Consider the following 22,892-nt stretch of genomic DNA (forward strand, 5'->3'; position numbering starts at 1 on the left):
ACACTGTGATAAACTTTGAGGAATATATCTTTTAAAACATAAAACGCTTTACCTCTGATTTAAAGTTTGGGGGATTGGTCCTATGCTGTTGGCGGGTTAGATTTAGCATCTCTGGAAATTCCAGAGCAATTTTAAACTACTCTTTTTGATCACTTGCTGCAGTTCCAGCTTTCAAAGAGAATGAGATGTTTTGGGAATGAATTGTGATGGACTTATATGAAAATTTATATGACCAAGAATTGGATTTGTTCCCCTGGAATATTATAGATTATGTTTTATGTTGGAATTACATCAGTGTGCAGAGCAGCAGAAGGCTGGCTTAATGTAGCTAAAAATATACCTTGACTTTCCACTTGGAATAAAACTCTCCCCTCCCCAACCCATTCCTTCCCTAATGAAAATAATGGCTTCATGACTCATAGATATGATAGACAGTAGGGAATATTTGAGTCTTAAAATAGGAAGAGTTTGAGAAAGGACTAATAGCCCTTTTCTAATTTCTTTCCCATCCATCTCTTTCCTCCTGTTTTCCCTGTCACCATCCTATTTCAGGCCTTCAGCACCCCATGCCTTACTGCAGGGGCTCCTTTGTCAGTCTCCAGTCTCTCCTTGCTCTGATTTGCTCTGTACACTGTGTCATGGCCCATCCTCCTCCCACCCCACTTTAATTATGTAATCCCATGCCATTTTTCAGTGGGTTTCATTTGTTCCAAAGTAAATCACAAACTCAGATTCAAAGGCCTTTCCAGATATGAACTTTGCCCCTTCCTCCTTCCCCAGAGTCACTCACTTCCTAACCACTGCCTCAGTCCAGGCCTCCACTGAGTCTTCCCTAGAGTTGGGCAATAACCTCCCAACTGGTTACATAATTTCTTTCACTAAACCTGCTGTTGCCCAATTTATGATTACAGTACCATCCGTAGCATGCAGGATGATTTTTGGTGCTACACAGACAGTATTTTTTAAAAATTGTTTTTTATTGATGGATAGTTTCTTTACAAGGTTGTGTTAATTTCTGCTGTACAGCAAAGTGAATCAGCTCTACATATCCATATATCCACTCATTTTTTTATTTTCTTCCTATTTAGGTCATCACAGAACACTGAGTAGATTTCTCCCAGCTATACCGTAGGTTTTCATTAGTTATCTATTTTAGGCATACTGTTAGTAGCATATATATATATGTTAATCCCAGTTTACCAATTCCTCCCACCACTTGGAGTCCAGACATTTGTTCTCTGTGTACACAGACACTTTTTTATTTTCAAAATTATCTCTAATCACATATTAATACTTTATTGTAAAAATACTACTAGTAGATCAAGATCATGAATTTATGCATATTATTGCTTACATGAGAGTCACCAAAAACATGAGCTAGGAGGGTAACCTCATGAGGTTTGTGGGTCTGCTGAAGCACTTCTACAGCATTTAGAACCCTAACTCTACCTCACCTCCCAAGGGCAGTTTTCCAACCTCACCCCCTGGGCTAGATCAAGGCTTACTGCCTTGCCTACATCAGCAATTATTTGATTGTAACAATGTCAGAGTGACAGCACTGCCAAGGTCCTACCTTCTTGCCTTCCCCTTCCATTGCCTGCACCTTAATTGCAAAGCTGTACAGCAGTGATCTGAAACATTCCTGCAGTTTTCTGAAGAGCCTCAATTACAAATGATGATTATCTTAGCTGCTGAGAGAATCTTGTTCGATATTCTTGTTTTATTTTATTTATTTATTTTTTATTGGAGGCTAATTATTTTACAATATTATATTGGTTGGTTTTGCCATACATTGACATGTACTTCCGGGAACTTGATGTTCAATGAAGACCCTTAGGCAGAAAGTGCTGAAAGAAGGAACAAAGATGATGTAGGAGAGGGCGGAACGTAGTGAAAGCTCTGAATCCACAAATAAGTTGTGGCTTTGTAAATTCACTAACTTGAAGAGTCGGACACGACTGAGCGACTTCACTTTCACTTTTCACTTTCCTGCATTGGAGGAGGAAATGGCAACCCACTCCAGTATTCTTGCCTGGAGAATCCCAGGGACGGGGGAGCTGGTAGGCTGCCGTCTATGGGGTCGCACAGAGTTGGACACGACTGAAGCGACTTAGCAGCAGCAGCAAGTACATTTGAGGAACAATAAACCATAAAAGAGGTTACTGTGACCTTGGTTTCTGCATAGCTTTTGAGATAAAAGGTCTCAGTATCAGAATGCATTTGGTTGACTGTAGTGTTGTTGACTGATTAAAAACAATTCATGCTCTTATGGAATGCTGATGAGGGATTGGTCTGGGTCCCGTGGGCAGGATGAGCTCTGGAGGCAGAGATCAAAATTGCTTTGCTAAAATGGAGCACTAAAATGTAAGCCTTTGTAACCAGAAATGAATGGGGCAGAGCTCCTGACAGAAAGATTAAGTTGCTATACATTCACTTTGCATTTATTACTTATTAGAGTACCTGTCTTAAAAGCATATTGAAGATGTTTCAAATTCTCATCATTGCATAGGATAACAACTCAGAAAACATTTACTATCAGCGAGTGGGTTTCTTTGAATAGTGTCATATTTTTCTGATTGCTTTTGCTTTAGAAGTGATACTGGGGCTTTATTTTGATTCAATCATTTTTCATATGTACAACTTTTATTTATTTATTTATTTTTTTTGAACAGAGGAAAATTTATGCGTCGAACCTGGACTGGTCACTTATGATAATATACATGCTACAATTCCATTCTCTCCAATCATTCCACAATATTATGTACAACTTTTAAACTTACGGATAAAAAAGTGAAAACCTTGAACACAAGTGGTTCAAGCCTTGCAACAATTGATTATTTGGTGTGAACCTTGGGCAAGTTACTTAATTTCTTTAAGTCTCTGTTTTCTCTAGGAAAATGAAGATCCTGGTAGAATCTGTGTCATAAGGCTGTTTAGAAAATAGCGATAATGTATATAAAGCACTTAAATATTATATTTTCTACTTAATATTTCTCTCATCTGTAAAGTAAGAATAATTCAGTAAAGGGACCTCTGTCAGGCTCTCTGGTCTCCTCCTAACTATGCACTGAGAGCATGTGGTGAAGTTGGTAGGTGGTATTGCAATCCAGGTTTAAGAATGACTCAGTCTCACCCTCCCACTCACCCCTTTCTCCCCTGTTGAGTTCAGCAGAGGGAGCTATATGGATAGGAAAAATAGCTAGATGGGGAACAGATTCTCTTCTAGCGATAGAAGCACTAAATCAAGGCAGGTCTTTCCAGCTAAGACTGAATCAGAAAATACAGTTTAGATGTCAAGGTTTCAGTGAAGACCTCTGTTTACTACTTCTTAAGTCAGGATAGCCCTGGCTAAGGTGCTTCCTTAGTTGCCAGCAGAGATGTGACATGACCAGCTTAGTCTAAGGAAGTAGGCCCTGCCTCAACCGTAGACAGCAGGGAAAATGAGAATGTCCTGCTCTTGAGCTGATCTTTAAACCAGACTCCCTGACCTAAACTACACCATTTTGTAAAATGTGGCCCAGTGAATGTCCTGGCTTCCGACAAAAGAGATCAACAACCCTCCTTCTCATGACAGCAAGGAGGAAGCTAAAGGATCATCACTTTCCTAAATTCCTTCTCAAAATGTGGAGTCTGTTGCACTGGGGCTGCTAGACTTAGCAAATAGAAATAATAGACAAGGAGTTTAATTTAAATTTCAGATAAACAAGGAATTGTTTCCTAGTATAAATATGAATATGTCATGTGCAATATTTGGGACATGGCTTATACTAAAATATTATTTGTTATTTATTGGAAATTTAAAGTTTAAATTTAGCTGGCAAGTTTGTTTCTAACAGTTTTTAAGGTCCATTTGCTGTTCATTGGAAGGACTGATGCTAAAGCTGAAACTGCAATACTTTGGCCACCTCATGCGACGAGTTGACTCACTGGAAAAGACTCTGATGCTGGGAAAGGTTGGGGGCGGGAGGAGAAGGGGACGACGGAGAATGAGATGGCTGGATGGCATCACCGACTCTGTGGACATGAGTTTGAGTGAACTCAGGGAGTTGGTGATGGACAGGGAGGCCTGGCGTGCTGTGATTCATGGGGTCGCGGAGAGTCGGACTCGACTGAGCGACTGAACTGAACTGAACTGAACTGAATTGAGACTGATAGAAAGACGTTCAGAGTTCTTTGGGGGGTTGTCCTGTGTGTTGGAGGATATTTAGTAGCATTCTTGGCTTTTAATCACTAAAGCTTAATAGCATCTTTCCTCTTTCCATTGTGACAACTAAATATTAATATGCCTCGAGACATTGCCAAATGAGTGCCAAATCACCCCTGACTGAGAACCACTTCTTTAGAGACATAGCAAAAGTCAGGCTATGAAACATATCAGGATAGTAGACCAGAAGGTGGCACTTTTTTTTTTCTTCTACTTTTTTGGCCACACCACATGGTATGTGGGATTTAGTTCCCTGACCACAGGTCAAACTCATACCCCCTGCATTGGAAGCATGGAATCAACCACTGGACCACCAGGAAAGTCCAAGAAGTGGCAGATCCTGTCCTTACCTCCATTCCTCATCCCTTCCCACATTCTGGGCTCCTTCGTGGTGATGTAACAAGCTGTCTAGACCTATGTAGAAAATCTCAGTAATACAGTTTTGGTCCAGTGTTGATTATAATCACTGGAAAATTATGCTCTATTCACCCTACCTTTCTAAACAATTCACATGAGCCTCTATATGACTCCTCTTCAGGTTTTAATTCAGATATCTTTTTTGAAGAAGACCGAACAAAATATTAAACCAAGTACTTAAATTTTATAATTTTATCACAGGTCATCAGTTTGTGTAACCTGGGTGAACTTAACATTTAATGGGCAAAATTCTTAGAGTCAAAGTGCCTAATTAAGTGTATGTACTAGTCTTTTGTTCAGTTCTGTAAAGGGAGAAATTTAGAGGCAATGGATAATGAATTCTGCCCTTCAGACATTTCCACCTACACATTTATCCTTGAAAAAATGCTGATATGCCTTCATGTGGTATTTCCTATTTGTGAAGGTTCCCTGACTGAATATGTTGTCTCACTTCTTTGGGGGAAAAAAAAAAGAGAAAACTGAGGCGACTTTTGCCTTATTAACTTTGATTGTCCAGCATTGATAATTAATTTTGTAGGCCTATCAGCTTATGCAGTGGGAAAATTTCATTAGCAAGTTAAATGTAACTTCGTTTCTTCATGGCTTCCCATATTTTGTAGGCCTTTAGAGAAGCAGCAGCAGAGAAGCAATGGTTTTATAAAAATCCACTGAGCAGAGCAAAGACAGTTTACTTATCTGGTTATATTGTGTAGAAAAAAAAAATCTCTTTCTGGAATCCCTGTAAAGGTTGTATGTTCTCAGATCTCTCTCATCTAGTGTGCTTCCTTAAATCAGAATGTTCTTTTCCCTAAGAAGCCCACCTTAAAGAACAACATTATCTTTATTTGTGATCACAGGCTTTCATCATGGCAGAAAAAAAAAAAAATCTGAACCTTCTCAGATTCTGATATTTGTATTTAATCAATAACCACGTTCCTTTTTCATGTCTTACCTCTGCAATTGCATTTTCCCAGCTGTGTATGCTTTATTGTGTAAGAATTCAATTGAAAGAGCCATTCATGTTTGCAAAAAGGATGATGTTTTATTATTGGTGATAAAGAAAAGAAATTTCACACTTTGTATAACCGACCCTTTCTTTTAGAGCATGGCAAATTCTGAAAGTGAGGAATAAGTTAACAAACCGTGGAAAGAGAGGCCGCAGAAAGATCTTGTAGTATTCTGACCACAGTATAAAATAAGACCTGACAATTTTTATGTCTTTAATTGACAAGTATTCAGTTCACTTCTGAAATGGATCATCTTTGCCTAATTTGAGGATTATGTAGACTAGAGAGAATAAGGGGATGACAGTCAAAATATTTAACATTTATATGACATGGCCTGATTAATGAGATGAGATACCTTATTGTTGGGACAGGATATCAAAGATCCTCTACAGGTCCTGATGTTCTTCCTTGACTGACTGGACCGTGAGGAGGTGGGTGGGGGCTCGGAGAGGAGCCAGGTGGTTAGGGTTGTGGAAGAAGCCCTAAGGAGGTTCACAGTAGCAACTGTTTATGAGCCAGTGTGGTAGTATTTTGATATTTGAGCAACTGGAACAGGTATACAGCTGCGTAGAGCTGAACTAAGAAGTGGAGAATCCTTCTGGGGTAATGCACGGCCATGAGAAACTTAGACCACCACTCTGAGTTTCTGACACTGCCTTAAATCCCTGTATGGTCTTGGATCAGTCCGTACTTGGGGGACTGTTTTCTCTTATGAAAATATTGGGTAACAACAGCTTTAGGTCCCCTTCTTAATAGTATACATTTTTCCATCCTAAAGATCTGCAAGTTCTATGCATGCAGTTGTCTCTCAGCTTCTAGAAAGAATTGAGATGACAGTGTTGCATAAGGGTTGGGCTGTCTTGCTCTGTGCTTTGTGGATAACATGATAATTGAACAGGGGCGAAGCCTGCAGTGGCCGTAGATGCGCTGTGTTACCAGGAAAAAGACAAGAGCAGTTCAGTGTTTTTTTTATGGGCACTTTAAAATATTTTCAAAAGATTAAGAGTTTTCAGTGTTTCGAGGAAGTTATTGCATAGCAGAAAAATGTGCTGGTTGGCTACAGAACAAACCAAACATACCTTTTGTCCCAAATTGCCAGAGTCAGGCAAAGATAGATATTTTGGGATTTGTTGTTGTTGTTTGTCTCGATCATAAAAAGTTCTGTTGACCCATTTCACTTTTGTGTTCTTTGGTTACTGATAGTGTGATTTTTTACATTCGATGAAGGTAGTGAGATAGCGCCATTAGAATATTTAAGAACACATTTGTGAGCAGTGCCATGCCTACAGAGGCTAGAGAAAATTCAAGTGACTTCAACCCCCACAAATTGTTTTAATTCGTTTGAATTGTTTGTTTTAATTTGTTTGAGTCGAAAGTCACCTTCTAAGTTTATACCACATCTTACAAAGATTTTTTGTAAATATGAGGAAGTGCTCAATATAATTATGAATCACTTGAATTTTCAGAAAAAGAAAAAAAGATATGGTTTCTGAAGCATGTTCTGTATTAGGGAACTCAGTGCTGAATAAGTACCTGCACATGTATTTCTTTCGGGTTCCTACACAACTAACTGATCATTTAATAAAATGAACTGGTTCTGTTTTAATATCCTGTTGCTTATTGTACCTGACAAACAGAAATGAGGAAAATGAAGAATTGATGATCTGGGGTCATTTTCTTGAAACTTGCACATAATTCCCATTTCTGCTTATTAGAATAAAGAAAGGATTTTCTGTAACAAATTAAGAATATGCATAACCTGTTATGACATAGTCATAAGCATATAATAATATGGTCTAGAATTACAGTACTCTCTCGAAGTACATCATATTCAAAATTCACTGGATATGTCTTAGAGACATCTGTTGTAATTACAGGAACACGATTTCTAATTCATTTAATTCCCTTCCCTACCTAAACTGTACATATAAGTGAATTTTAAGAGACTGTATAAATAAATTTTTAATTACAAAATGATGTTATACAATACATTATTAATAATAACCAACAATGCATAATGTTTATGCATGAGTCCATTAGAAAGACAAGCTAATGTATGTCAATTCTAAAAGAATGCACTAATTTGTCCTGAATTTGTGAATGAAGTTGAATCCACGATGCAAGCCAATGAGTACAATAACACAGAATGGTTCTGCATGCTATTTTGTAGTCAAGAAACATCTTGTACCTATGGCATTTTAGAAGTATTTAAGATTTGTTCATCACATGTGATCAAGATCTGATTTTTCAGCGAGCCATGCGGTAGGGAAATTTGGAACAAGACCATTGAGTTGACAATACTAGCTTTTTCCCAGACAGGTGCAGAATAAAATGGTCTAGAGCATCCAAGAAATGTGTACAGTCCTTACATTTCAGCACATGAAAATCACAGGCTCATTGTCATGAAGTTTCCCCTGAGGACCAAAAGGTCTGCCTGAACGTGGTTCTTATGTTGTACTAACGATAACAAATTTCTGAAATCTCCATGGCCAGCTCCAGACACTCACTGGTCTCGTGACAAGATTCAAAAAGGCTGCAGTCAATGTCACAGTTGCAGTTGCAGTCATTCCGGGAGTGGCTTTCATCTGAGGTGTGATGGTACCTGTGAGAGGGGCAGCAAACATTGATACACACCGTTTCACATGTGTCCGGGAGCATCAGGAGACAATCCAAAAACTGGCAGAACAGACAGGTGAGGATAAGGGAGGCGCAGTCCTCTGTTGAAAGAAGAAAGAGAGACAATTCTGTGTGGCTCATCTGGGGACACAGATGCAGGGCAAGCATGTGCAGTGGTGTGCCTGATAACTTTATAGCCGACTCTTAATTATTTATCCGTATTGGTGGTTATTTTCTCAAGTGCTCCCACCCCCGTCCAGTACTCACTCTACTTAAGTAATTGCTTTATTAACTTCCTGAGCATTTCCTATTGATTCCACCTAATCTGGTTATTTAAAGTGCTGTCCCTTTTCTAAACTCCTATATTTACATTGTGTATAGAGGTGCTGGGAAGCTACACAATTAGCTACCTCTCTTGAAACCTTGCAGTGGTCTGAAAAATAGCAAGTCCTCCCCAAGTGCTGGGAGCTTTCCAGAGCAATTAGATTTGGGGACAAGAAGAAACCATCCACATTTCTGGCTTCTCGTCACAAGGCTTTTTTATTTGTTTGATGTGGATTCCAGTAAATCTGCCACACCCATATTCAATGCCAGTGAAAAGCACATTTCAAAACCTAACATAAATTACTTTTTAAATAATCATAGTTGTTTGTGGTAGTATATTATTTTTAAGCCCTGTCTCATTTTTCCTCCAGTTATGTAAAGTCTTGATTTTATATAGTTAAATGAAATACATCATTATATACACCTAAAATGGTATAAATCTTATCAATCTTCTGTAAGAAAACTGTTTTAGAAATTTGCTATGCAGACTTATAAAAATATGAAAAGTATCTCTAAGGCATTGAAGGTAATTGGTAATTCTAGCCAAGCAACTTCTTTCCTTTTCTTTCTTCATCCTTCTTCCCTCCCTCCCTCCTCCTTTTTTTTTTTTTTTAGTTAAGATAGTCTCAAAAATATGTAAGGGCTTTGAAAAAGGGTAGGTAAGTGTTCATGTGATATATCACCTAATTAATTAAAATCAGTACACTGAAGACTGCTGATGGTTGAAAGTAACATTTTAGTGTGAATTGGGGAAAATTCCCCTCTCCTAATGGGAGTATCAATCAATTAACATTATTAGACTTTTGTGATCTATTTTTCCTCCATTAAGAATGTTAGTAATCTTTGGTTTTCAGACTTCAGTTGACTAACTACACAAGCCTGCAAATTCTGCTCTCTGCGTCATCTGCCAGTGCTGTCTAAGTGTTTTTAGGTCTCCATTCATTGACTTCTTAAGAATATCTTCTGGAAAACTTTTTTTCTGTTATTCATAACAGAACTGCTGTTCTGTTGTACAACACTGCTTGGTGTTTAAGAGAAGGGAGAACATGGAAATTCTCTGAAAGGGAACAGATATTTTAAATAAACTCATACTAATTTATTAATATATATATATATATATATATATATATATAAAGGTCTAAAATGAGTTCTGCATACAGGTAAACAAAAATCTTCCTTCATCCCTCAGTCCCTCCTCCCCTCCCCCCAGCCTCTCGCCCTCTGATTCTTTCTTCCCAGTAAGACAGAGTAGTAAAGAACCATGCCATACTTTTATGACCACTTTAATTGCTATATATTGTTGCAGGTGCTGTGGCCATTACTCAGTATTTATAGTTTAGGTGGCCTATTTCATAATATGCCTATGGTGTGTGTGCTCATCTCTTTGCCAGACAAGGTGTATTTTTATTCCCTCAGAGCCAGCTTCTAGCATGTGGCCAACTCACCCATGTCTCATAAGTCACTACAAATCACCCACAAAAATTCAGAAGTGAGTGAGTGCCATTCATAGACTCTATTCTCAGTATGCATTTCTGAAGAGGGCGTGTTGGTGGTTAAATATCTTGGGCATAAAGCTGCATCACTTTTTTTTTTTTAATGCCAAGACTGCTGCTCTAGCAGCCCCTGGCAAAGAAGAGGCTCTCAGGAGAAAATATTCCAAGCAAATGCTCCCTGATCTCTTAGACTGGAGAATCAGAGACTTACGCAGGTCTGTGACCATATAAAAATAATTTATCCACCAGATCTTGTCATTTGTATTATAAGACTGAAAGTTTGGCTTAGAAATAAATCACGTTGGATGCAGGGTGTCCTTTGGGGGTGGGAGCTGGTATTTCCTATCAGAGTGTGAAAACCTGTTTGTGAAATGGCCTTGTAATTTCCTGTGGGTATATAACTGTTTGGTTTGAATCCTCTTGCCAACATCTCCTCAAGTTGTCAGACCCTGGAGGTCTCTGCTTCTGATGTACACCATAGATTTTATGTATAATATTATATACATTGTACTATATCTATATTGACCTAATCGTTTGGTCAAGCTGGCATTTGTTTCCTTCCTTGTCTCTATCTTGCACTTGAGAATAGAGCCCATTATTCTTTTTCTAAGTCAGTCCTTTTTATTCGGTTATAAAAGGCAGAGCCTCCAGCCCAGAAAAACACAGCAACATTAATGAATTGAAAACAGATTTTTTCCCCCACTTTCAAGTGTGTTCCACACAGTTCCTAAAAGACGTATTAAATAATTCTTCATGATCAGGAGAAACTGTTTTGCATATGGTCCATTTTTGTTTGCACAAAAGTAGCGTAAGCAGTTCAGGGGGAATTTCTCAACTGTTTGAGAAGAGAATTGGACTTTCCATTCTCTTGAATGGGTGTATTTTCTTTTGCCTGCAGTATTCCTTGGGACTTTAATGTTGCATAAACTTGATGTTCCATAGCCTATCATTAGCAATCCTCTTGGCCCATCTAAAACATCATGACACCGTGCCCAGCATCCCCAGCTGCCTGCGTCTCATCTCTTCTGCACTGCGTTCAGAACGTCTCTCATTTACTAAGGCCACATTGCATCATGGAACTCCCTCTTTCCCACATTGCACAAACCTGTCTCTTCCCGAATTTTGTCTTGTGAATGGCTCCTGAACACACATATGAATTGCCTCAAAGCTGCAACTCATTCCTGTCATTTTTCTTTTCCTCATCATACCCTCCCCAACCAATTCTCTCCTGAGTTTCGCTTATTCCTTTCCAGATTCCTGTTTTAAACTCATCAGCCTCTGTCCACTGTCTTAGCTATAGCCACCATCAGGTCCACGGAAACAGCCTCCTGTCCAGGACACTGCTTCCACATGAGCCCACCTCAAATTCATTAGCCCTTGTGATATTTAAAATCATAAATTAGAACATCTCACTCTCCCTTTAAAATCAGGTCCTAAATCCTTACCTCAGGCTACAAAACTCTGCTTTGAATCTTCTCTCTGGTTTATCTTTTTTTTCAAATGCCCTTCTCTCTGTGGTTTCTGCTAGTGCCACTTCTGTTTTATCTACTAATAGTTACTAGTGTCTGAGGAGCTAATGTCCGTACTGATGATCTACTGGTGACTGCTGCTGCTGCTAAGTCACTTCAGTCGTGTCCGACTCTGTGCGACCCCATAGACGGAAGCCCACCAGGCTCCCCCGTCCCTGGGATTCTCCAGGCAAGAACACTGGAGTGGGTTGCCGTTTCCTTCTCCAATGTGTGAAAGTGAAAAGTGAAAGTGAAGTCGCTCAGTCGTGTCTGACCCATAGCGACCCCACGGACTGCAGCCTACCAGGCTCCTCCATCCATGGGATTTTCTAGGCAGTAGTACTGGAGTGGGGTGCCATTGCCTTCTCCGCTACTGGTGACTAGGAGGGACCAAAAGAAGGGGTGGCAGAGCTTTCCTATTGTTGCTAATTTCCTCACTTGGCTTTTCAGCTCTCTTCATACCTTTGTGACACATTCCTTATGTATTAAATTCCTTTTATTGAACTACCTGGCATCACAGCATAGGTTCCCCATGTTGCTGTCAGGATACCCATCTCATTTCTCACTTTTTCCTTCCTTAAACCTGGGTTAAAGGAGATCTGAGACCTTCAGGCCATTCAGGCGGATGTGGCATTGGCCTTTGAGCAAGAAGCCATGACAAAAACCCTGTTAGGGTGCTTTTATTTCCTCTTTGCTTTCCCTGCTAGGGTGCATGGAGGATGTGAAGACTGTGAAGTGCTAAGTGATACTCTTATGACCCTGAAGGACTACGGCAGCCTCTGGACCATTCCAAATGTAGTTAGAATATTGGCTATTTAAGGGGGAGAATCTGTTTCTGTTTTGTATATACGTGCATTTGTATTACTTTTGGGTTCCACATATAAAGTTTGTCTTTCTCTGCCTGACTTGCTTCACTAAGCATAATATTCTGTAGGCACATCTAAGTTGTTGCAAGTGCTAGTTCTTCATTCTTTCTTATGATTGAGTAGTATTCCTTTGTGTATGTACACCATATCTTAATGTGGTTGCTAAAGGGGAGAAAGAAAGGGGGTCAAATTAGGGGTATGGACTTCACAGATACAAACTGCAGTATATAAAATAGGTAAGCAACAAGGATATACTGTACAGCACAGGAAATTATACCTGTTATTTTGTAATAACCTATAATAGAGTATAATCTGCAGAAGTGCTGAATCACTATGCTGTATACTTGAAGCTAATACGGTACTGAAAATCAAGCATACTTCAATTTTAAAGAGGCAGGGAACTTCCCTCATGGTCCAGTTTGTTAAGATTCTGCACTTCCAATGCAGGGGGCAAAGGTTTGATCCCTGGTCAGGGAACTTAGGATCCCACATGCTGTACCACATGGAAAAAAAATAAAAAATAAATATGGGGGAAAAAGAGGCAGAATCTGCCTCATTAGAAAAGATCATATTTAGTTATAATGGAGAAGGTAACAGTGCAAAGGGATTTCCACTAGTGTACCTGAGGTCAGTCCCTCATTCACAGTCCTGTCATCTCTGAGTTTGCCCTTCTAGCTGTCATTGTTCTTGCCACCACCATGTCTGAAATCAGGGGGAGGGTGGAACTAAAGGCAGCTGTAGCTGCCCTCTGTGGTCCCTGTCACACTTCTCAACTCCAGAAGCATACTTCCTGCATCTTTGGGAATCATTTTCCAAAGTGGCAAGACCATGGTTTAAAAAAATACAGATTAAAAAAAAAGATCCTATCCTCTTCTCCCAAAACAAAATTGAAAACAAAAACAAAACAAAAGACAAAATGAACCTCATCCAAACCCCATATTCTGGTACATTATGGTTAATGTTCTGTCACCGAGAGAATTTGGCATTAATAACAATATTCATGACATGGTGGCTCCAACTGGTTACTGGAAGTTTTTGGTTCAAAAGTATAAAAATTGGTTCCCACTCCCCCAACATTAAGTTCTTCAAAAAAGTCTGTAATGCAGAATGGAAATAGATAAAGTGTGACTGCCTTTCTCTAGCTGGGGTATCATCCCTGATTTTATCAATTTTAATAGCTACTTAAATATGTCAAGATCTATTTAAGTTCAGACAAGCACAACTAACATTCAAGTTGGTTCTTTAGAACTAGAATGACTAGATTTGGGTGATACTTAGTAAATTTGTGCTTATGTTTTTTTCTGATCAAATGAACTGAAATAATTATAAAATTGAAACATTTTATAAGGTGACACTATTGCATTTAATTGTATAAAATTTACGGTGTAGAAAATGTAATCATTTTATTCAGTAGTCCATGGTGTAATTAAGACTATTCTTTCAAGGTGTCTTATATTTATGATTTTCCTCTTCCACTCAGATTCAAAATTATACATCCATTAGGTATATTCTCAGGATTCTTTTTAAGGAGCCTGTTTTCTCATAGCATGTATATCCCTGTTTTATCATCTACTGGGATGCTTTTACAGTCAGAACATAGAAGCAGAAGCACAGATAGTGCTCTGGACTTCTCCCCTTTTCTTCAGGAATGGGACCACACAGGATGAGCCATGATTTAATAATAATGCCGCAGCACATAGTGTGTGATGTGCGGTAAAGATCCTTCTTAAATTCCCATCAGAGCACACACCATGAACTGTGCTAATGGATGTAGCACATTTTACAAAATCTGCATGTGTGAGGCTTCTCCATCCTTGTTTTAAGTGGGGCAATGTATATAAATAATATATATTAGCAATTAAGCATCCATTCCTATGCACTCATTTATATATTTGAAAATAAATTAACCACAAACTACATGAAAGTGGATGCAATCTTCTCTTTTCCCTTCTGTTTCCCCTGCTGTTCCAGAAAGATATTTCTGTGTTTATCTCAGTGTGAACAATGACCCCAGCTCTCAATTTCTGCATCCTTAAATTAATTACTATCAAAATTTCCTAGAATGAAGTGAATCTGATTTAACTGTTTTAGTTCCTTGATGTTTGCTCTCCAGGATCATAAGAGTTTCTTCACACTGTTTGTGGGCTCTTGTCTGGATGTTTTACTCTCTCTTTTAGCCAGGTACCAAAAGTGCTTACCTTGGGAGGGAGTTTGTTTTTTTTTTTTTTACAACTAGGGAAATGAAGGGTAAACTATTACCTAGGTTGTTAGCTTAATATTGGAATTTCCTGGACCATAGTACCCTTGGTCCAGGCCTTAAGAAGACAGTTTAATTAAACGGTCTTCATGAATCTCCTTTGCTCTTTTGCAGAGTGAATAGTTTTTTTCCTACATGAGGCGCCAGAGTAGGGTTGCCGTTTTAATAGAATAGTCATTTGGGTCTTCCCTGAGAACACAAGGGTTCAGGCGATATGCTGACTGCATTGGCCTTCTCATTCTGTCAAGATACCTGATCAGACAGGTCAGAGTGGTTCTGTTGTATGTGTGTGTGTGTAGATCCATATAATGGGAATTCCTGATTCTGGAATCATTACAAGAGCTGTGTAACCCTGACACGATTTGACAAAATTCTTTACTGTCAAAATGCTGAGAACTCTGTTGTATTGCCTGTTTTCTTGATTAGCATCAAGCTCTAACAAAACCGGACATACGGACATCATCTTGACTCAAGGTCATAACCTGGCAGTCTACAGGCCAAAGTTAGCCAAAATCCATGTCTTGATGTGAGTATCTGGGGCTTCATAAAGGAAGTTGGCAACATCATAAGTGTTGCCAACACTTACAAATTGAGAGGTTGCGTGTAACATTCTAGGTCTGGCAACTCTGAACCTCTTTTTCCTTCTGGCAGCAACTAGTTGGAGCTGAGTAGAGGTAGTGATCTTCACCTTGTCATAATACTCACCAGTGCCTACTGTTTACTTCCATTATTCGCATTATCACCTGGCAACTGCAGGCGATCCTGTCTGTAGCTTCTGGTCTAAAGCATCCGTGACGGCATTTTCACAAGATCATATATAACATATATTAGAAACCTTGTCCTTACTTTTTAAAACCGTGATCATAATCAAAGCAAAAATTAGACACCTATTATGTGATAGACTTTGTCCTGGATGTTTTACCCATTCTGTTTCATTTGATCTTCAAAACACCGTATGGTGCGTTACTAGCGCCATTATATAACTGGAAGTCTGAGATTCATAGGGGGTAAAACTTTATCCAGTTTTATACAGTGAATAAATTTGAGTCAGGAAATTAAACTGATGTGATTTCAAAGTTCCTGTTATACAGAGTTCATTTCATTTTTTTGTCTTATTTTGAAAGGCAAATATGAATTTAAATATAGACCAGAAACTATACCCTGTTATGTTTTCCTTTGAGAAGCTTCGAGTTTTCCTTAAATGCAAATATCAATATGGAATATTATAAAGCTCTTGAATGATTTGCATCTTCTGTAAAGGTCACTGCAAAGTTAGCCTGACTAAAATTCCATATGTCTTAGACTGAAGTCCATTACTTTGAACTTGACTATGCTGATCATTTAATATCAACTCAGTGTGAAATTGGTTTTACAAATGAAACATGCCTCTTATATCATACATCGAGTTGGTTTGGTGTAGCTTTGCACTGATTCAAATGCCTAGGAGGTAGTATTACCAGAGGAACCAACCTTTTCCCACAGGCTGCTGATGTCAGCATCCTTATAGTTAAAGAAGTCTATTTTTACACTTTTTCAGCTTTTTGTTACTGTTCCACTCTGCCTTCTTCTCCTTTCAGTCCTCTCAGTCTAGACGCAAAGGTTAAATAGTTCCAGATCCAAGAAGAGAAAAAAATTGGCCATTTAAAAAATTTACTTCATAGCTCCATATCAAGGATGATTATATCCCACTTGAGCTATTTAAAACACTTTGCCTCAGACTCCCACCTTTGAGAGCAAACAACCTGCCAAGCACCTTGTAATTGCAAGGTGACCTTGACATGTGTCATTCACCAGAGTTTTCAAATCAAAGTCTTCCTGTTTAATATTCATAAAGACTTTTTTTTTCCCCCCTAACAGCATATGTGATGATTTTCCAGGGGCCGGGGGTTGGGGAGCTTTATTTAGAGATGGGTTGATTGTGAGAAACATACCATCAGTGTCTCTCGGATGAACTGAAGTATCAGTTTGGAGGTAGGAAAATTTCGTTTGGCTTTCTTCAAGGGAGGACAGTGATATGCTGGATTCTGACAGTTTTTTCTCACAGGGGGTTTCCTTGGCTGGTCCATCTGTGATATTGAATTCAGATACTGAATTTATAACGATAGCATTAATGGCTTTCTCGTCTGCCTGCTTTTCATTTGTGAGTTGCACATCTAGATGAAAAAAGAAAACACACATACAGAGATCTGCTGTAGTTGACATGACCTAGGGATCCAAAAATGGATGTCTGTGGACAAATTCCCATTCTAGACTTTTATAAGGTTAAAATATTATTGGAGAGTATGAAACATTATTGAATAGGATTATTTTGAATGAAAATATATGTAAGAATAAACGTGCAATAATTATAAAATTTAAAACACATTGCAATGTTCACATTTCATGGTAATTTGTGACACTAATTTCCATGGTGGTCTTTGTAGTAATGGGTGGGAGAAGCAAGGCGTTCATTCACTAAAATTAACAAAAATCTCATAAAACATTGTCAGCTTATTGTCATAATGTGTTGTGGATCTCAGAAGTAGTATTGGGTTAGCCAAAAAGTTGGTTTGGGTTTTTCTTTAACATCTCATGGAGAAACCTGAACGAACTTTTTGGCCAATAAAAGGATTTTTAAATGCTGGACAGTACTGTTTAATAATGTGTATGATCTCAATCAAGTTGTTGTATTCCTTTGTCTTTACAGACCTCAGTTTCCTTCCCTGTATAAGAAAAAGGGTCATACATAACCAGCCTATAAGCTCATTTCTGTGTCTGCCCTTGAAGACTCTTTGGTCCAGTCTTTTCTCTGCTTTGCCATTTGTTAGGTCCTTATAAAGGTCCTTGTGGCTTTGAGAGTGTGCTTCTTAGGGAACAGGCTTTTATTTCCGTATAACAACCTGGCAGGGAACGTCTAGCAAGCTCCTTGACTGAGATTCTGGTTTGGAGGGGCACAGGGACGGCTGAGAAGACTAGAGGCTTCATGTGTTTCAAACTCCCGTGTTTGTTTACTGATTCCATCATAAGTGAGGGTGTTAGCGCTGGGCTGGGCCCTCAGAATTCAGTGCTGCCTGACTGGGGCTTCCCTGGTGGTTCAGACAGCAAAGAGTCTGCCTGCAATGCAGGAGACCCAGCGTCAATCCCTGGGTCAGGAAGACCCCCTGGAGAAGGGAATAGCAATCCACTCCAGGATTCTTGCCTGGAGAATCCAATGGACAGAGAAACCTGGTGGGCTACAGTCCATGGGGTCGCAGAGAGTCAGACTTGGCTGAGTGCCTAACACAACAGCAACAGGTAAGGTTTTTAGAAATGTTGAGCAAATTAGCGATGCAGTAAAATGTTGAGGAGCGTACGACAGAAGCATACCACAAAATCAGGTTAGAGAAAGAGACCAGACAGGGTAGTGGTGCAGTTAATGTATAGCTTACTTGCGCCAGTGAAGTGATCCAGAGATGGAGAGAAGGGTTAGCAGATGTGAAACACACATCCAGGCTGATTCCCAGGGACTTCTCCAGATCTAAACAAGCACCAGTCCTGGGGATCGGGCCGCACTATTGGGAGACAGTGAAGATGCTTTCTGGAGGATTTCCTTTTCCATCACTCGCCCAGTCCCTGATTCAGTAATGCTCACTGAGTGACTGAAATCAATAAAAGAGTTGGCAACCTGGTTTCATTTCACTGTGGTTAGGCAGCTCAGTGCAAGAAGTATCTTCTTGCCAACTCCATTTTCATTGTCTTTTCAGAAGCTGCTTCTGAGTTTGAAGCAGATGGAAATCTCTACTTGATCCTACCTGCTGGCACGGGGTTTCCTAGACCTATCTACAGAGTAGAATCATCTTGGAAATCTTTTAAAACTTGGAAATATTTTAAAGATCAGGCACCCCATCTATCCCTTTAACAGGTGGATTGCAGTTCCTCAGAGATTTTGGAAGCTCCCCAGGAGATTCCAACATGCAGACAAGTTTGGGAACCACTACCACAGCGACCTTCTGCTCTTGAGGGTGGAAGAAGGAGAGGAAAGCCTACTGATAGGTACATCAGTGATTTTCAGAAGCTAATTATGAAACAGTTGCTCTCCAAAGGCTCCTAACTGGTGTGAGAGCTGACAGTATTGCACACACAGTTGTCTTCAGCCTTTTTTGTTTCTTTCTGAGCCTCCAAAAGACTTGACTTTCAACAGTGCTTAATTTTTATTTTCTGTCTCTTATGCTCTTGGCTTTACATCTCTTGGATGCAGTTTGATTCACCTTAAAACAGATTGGCAGAAACAGGGGTTCAGGAAAACATCTATTGTTGATAGCATTTAACGTAATATCAACCTAGATAGCATATTAAAAACCAGAAACATCACTGACTACAAAGGTACATATAGTCAAAGCTATGGTTTTTCTAGTAATCATATATGGATGTGAGAGTTGGACCATAAAAGAAGGCTAAGCACTGCAGAATTTACGCTTTCTAAGTGTGGTGCTAGAGAGGACTCTTGAAAGTCCCTTAGACAGCTAGGAGATCAAACCTGTCAATCCTAAAAGAAATCAACTCTGAATATTCACTGGAAGGATTGATAACTGAAACTGAAGCTCCAATACTTTGGGCACCTGATGTAAAGAGCCGACTCACTATAAAAGACTGTCATGCTGGGAAAAATTGATCGCAAGAGGACACGTGACAGAGTTAATTGGATAGCATCACAGACTCAATGGACATGAGTCTGAGCAAACTCGGGGAGATAGTGAAGGACAGGGAAGCCTGGTTTGCTGCAGTCCATGGGGTTGCAATGAGTTGGATACAACTTAGCAACTGAATAACAGTAATACCAATATAATATTGAATTGATAGAATTAGCTCAACAGATTGAGAAACTCTTGGATTCTAACTCAGGAGAGGTTCATGGATTTAAGATAATGATGATGATGATAAAAAAGAATAGTTTATTTTTCTTACTTGGATATCAAAGTATCGACTAACCACCTATAATCACAAACAGTCATCCAAATTATGCCTTCAGTATTTACTCTGAGAAGTACTGACATTTGGGGTCAGATAATTCTTTGTCACAGGGAAATTATAGAATGTTTAGCAACATCCCAGTCTTCTCCCTATTTGATGCCAGTAACACCAATTGCCCCAGGATACAATAAACAAAAATGTCTGTGGATATTGCCAGATTTCCTCCAAGGGTTAAAATCACCCATTTTGAATACCAAACCACTGCCTTAAATGCACATGCACACACATGCACACACACGTGCACACACGTGCACACATGCACTCACACACACACAGAATTGTATACATTTTATGTCAAGTGTTCTGTGTTACCACTATGTACCTTATTTAAGCATCACAAAGACCCTAGGAGGCGGTTATTGTCAGCCTTCCAGAATACATGGGAAATGTATAAATTGGTACCCCAAGTTAACAGATGAATGAGTAAAGCCAAGGCTTAGAAAGTTTATTTAGATAAGTTGCCTGAGGCTTCCTTGTTAGTAAATGATAGAGCTGGGATTTGAACCCAGGCCGTTTGGATTCCAAAAACGTTGCTCTTATCCCTGTCTCATTATATTACTCAATATTTCCTCCAATTTGTTCTTAGCTTTTATCTCTCCTTCCTCACCACTGGAACTGCGCGTCAGCAAATGCTTTTCACTCTAAATCCCTTGATGTGTCACCTACTGGAAATCAAGCCTCGCAAAAAACATCATTTTATAGACATACCTCTCCCGCAGCAGTCTTTACCAAGCAGGACTACCTTCTTGCACATTTAGGGAATCCTGCCTGTTTAGCTACAGCTGCTCTATCCTCAGAAAGAGCTGATAGATAACGAAACCTTGATGAGTATAGAGATTACGGCAGCTATTTACTTACAGAATTAATTAACAATCAGTGCAAATTATCACACGTAGTCAGGCAGCATGTAATGTAAATTGCTTTTGCACAAAGTAATTCAGTAACAAAAAAAGTTGGATAGAGGTTACTGGAATGTAAGAACATGCGGAGAATACAGTATACAGCCAAGTGGTATATGATTCTCTTTTTAATTTCTCAACACTTTTAAGTATAGCATTTTGAATCTGAGTGGTGTGCTACATTAAGCAACCATTTGGAGACACTGGGCTTGTACCGAGAGAATTTTATAGAGAAGTTAAGCTGCCATTCATAAAGTTATTTTAATTCTATATCTGTTTATATTTTTATTTTTTTCCATTCCCCAGTGGGAACTATCTGTTACTCATTAGAAAATCATCTGACAAACACACATTTCAGAACCCAGTCTGTTCAACCCAGAATTCTGACATCTGAAATGAGTCACAATTTTGGGTGAATGTTACTGACATCTTCCGTCTTTTGTAGATGGAGTGCTAACAATAATTTCCCCAGATTCCTTCTTTTGTGGTGTTATTTGACTTTGTACCCAAAGTATTATAAAGTAACATAAGCTAAAAGGAGAAACACATAAAAAGTGGTATCACATCTTCTGCAGAGAAAACTATTTTGGAATTAAATAAGGAATTTGTGAAACTATATTTGGGATGTTATACATAGTTCTTGACATTAACTTAGAGAAAATAATTTTTTTTCGACAGGAAAAAGATCACAAAAATTAGGACAAAAATTAGAAATTCATCTGTATTGTTGGGGAAAAATATTAAAGTGGATACTGAAAGTCAAGGAAATAGAAAATTTCTGTTTGGGCTAGAAGTAATTGCAGAAGCAGTGGGATTAAATGTGAGTAACAGAGAAGACAGACAGTTAATTGATTTTTTATTACCACTGAGCAAATGTTATTAATTTAGTTCAATTAGCATTTATTGAGTACTCACATGCAATGGATGAATCAATGTGAGAGGAGATATTAATTTATTTACTTGAAGTTTTTAAGGAAACACTTTAATGATTTTCATTTTTGCTCACTAATAGTGACTTTAGAATTTTTGCATTGGTGCATCTTCAGAGTTTATATATATATATATGAATTCAATTATGAATAAGTAGCATTACCCCTACCTTACCCCACAGGCATTGCTCTGATTCTATTCTTGTTTTTTCCTTCCCTTCCACTGCCCTTTATCTCTCTGGGTTTACTTCTTGGTTTGTTTCTCTCCCTCCCATTCCTTCAATATTCCTCAGACTTTGTCCTTTTCGTTCCCTGCTTTGTTCCTTGGTCTTAATTGACACTCACAGCTCATTTTCTTTGTGCAATCAGTCACCAAATCTCTATGCAGTCAGCCAGCCAGGCACATAAACTGTGTGTCTAGATATGCTTGGGATTTCAGAGAATAAAAACAAATAGTCCTGGTCCTCAAGAGACCCACAGTCATCACAAATTGCAGTCTAAGACATGCAGCTGACTATTGGATGTTTCATTTGAATTACCAGCCAAGTTATTACAATTGTTTTGTCTCTTTCTACTGGGCCTTTCATTCTCCTCCCTGAACTTGATATTCCTGGATATCCCTGAAGAACTCACAATTTAATTTCTTTTCAAAGTATTGTCCTTTTGCTGATTTCTTAAACTTAAAAGTATTCTTTGATTTGCTCCACCCCTCCACCTGGTGTAGTAGTAAAGACTCTGCCTACCAATGTAGGAGGCGCAAGAGATGCGGGTTTGATCCCTGTGTTGGGAAGATCCCCTGAAGTAGGAAATGGCAACCCCTCCAGTAATCTTGCCTGGAAAATTACATGGAGAGAGGTCCCTGGTGAGCTACAGTCCATGGGGTTGCAAAGAGTGGAACATGACTAAGCAACTGAGCACACTCACCAAACACACACACGCGCGTCCTTCTATCATGTTATTTACCAGTTCCTATTTGTTCTTCCTTCTAAATATCTCACAAGTCCGTCTCTGTTTTTACATTTGCAGAACTACCAGTCAGGTTTAATCTTCTGTGCCCTTAATTCTGGATTCCAAGGCACACCTCAGAGATTTCATTGGCTCTGTTGCAAAAGACCACAGTGAAACAAATATCACAGTAAAGCAGGTCATGTGAATCTTTTGCTTTCTCAGCGCATATGAAAGTCATGTTTACATTATACTATAGTCAGTTAAGTGTGTAACAGCATTTTGTCTAAAAACACAAGATATATACCTTACTTAAAAATACTTCATTGCTCAAAAATGTTAAGCATCAGTGAGTTGTAATCTTTTTGTCATAGTCACCTCAAAGATCACTGATCACAGATTACCATAACAAATACAGTAAAAATGAAAAAGCTTGAA

At 38.9% G+C, this 22,892-nt stretch overlaps 1 protein-coding gene and 1 long non-coding RNA gene across 2 annotated transcripts in view; one reads left to right on the forward strand and one right to left on the reverse strand.

Annotated features, from left to right (window-relative positions):
- The window catches only part of LOC148774024 (uncharacterized), a 243,295-nt gene that overhangs the window by 173,524 nt on the left and 46,879 nt on the right, over positions 1-22,892 (forward strand). The gene's annotated exons all lie outside the window — the stretch shown is intronic.
- Positions 8,022-22,892, reverse strand: part of MDFIC2 (MyoD family inhibitor domain containing 2) — a 103,120-nt gene continuing 88,249 nt past the window's right edge. The window contains exons 4-5 of the mRNA XM_055414311.2: positions 16,624-16,845; positions 8,022-8,345 (exon numbers count right to left, since the gene is read on the reverse strand). Coding sequence (XP_055270286.1) covers positions 8,086-8,345; positions 16,624-16,845 — 482 coding nt within the window. The 3' untranslated portion in view covers positions 8,022-8,085. The remainder of the gene's footprint in view (positions 8,346-16,623; positions 16,846-22,892) is intronic.

Source organism: Moschus berezovskii, chromosome 24 (assembly GCF_049115385.1).
Source record: "Moschus berezovskii isolate FMDL1 chromosome 24, NW_MosBer_1.0, whole genome shotgun sequence".
In the NCBI taxonomy this organism is placed as follows: domain Eukaryota; kingdom Metazoa; phylum Chordata; class Mammalia; order Artiodactyla; family Moschidae; genus Moschus; species Moschus berezovskii.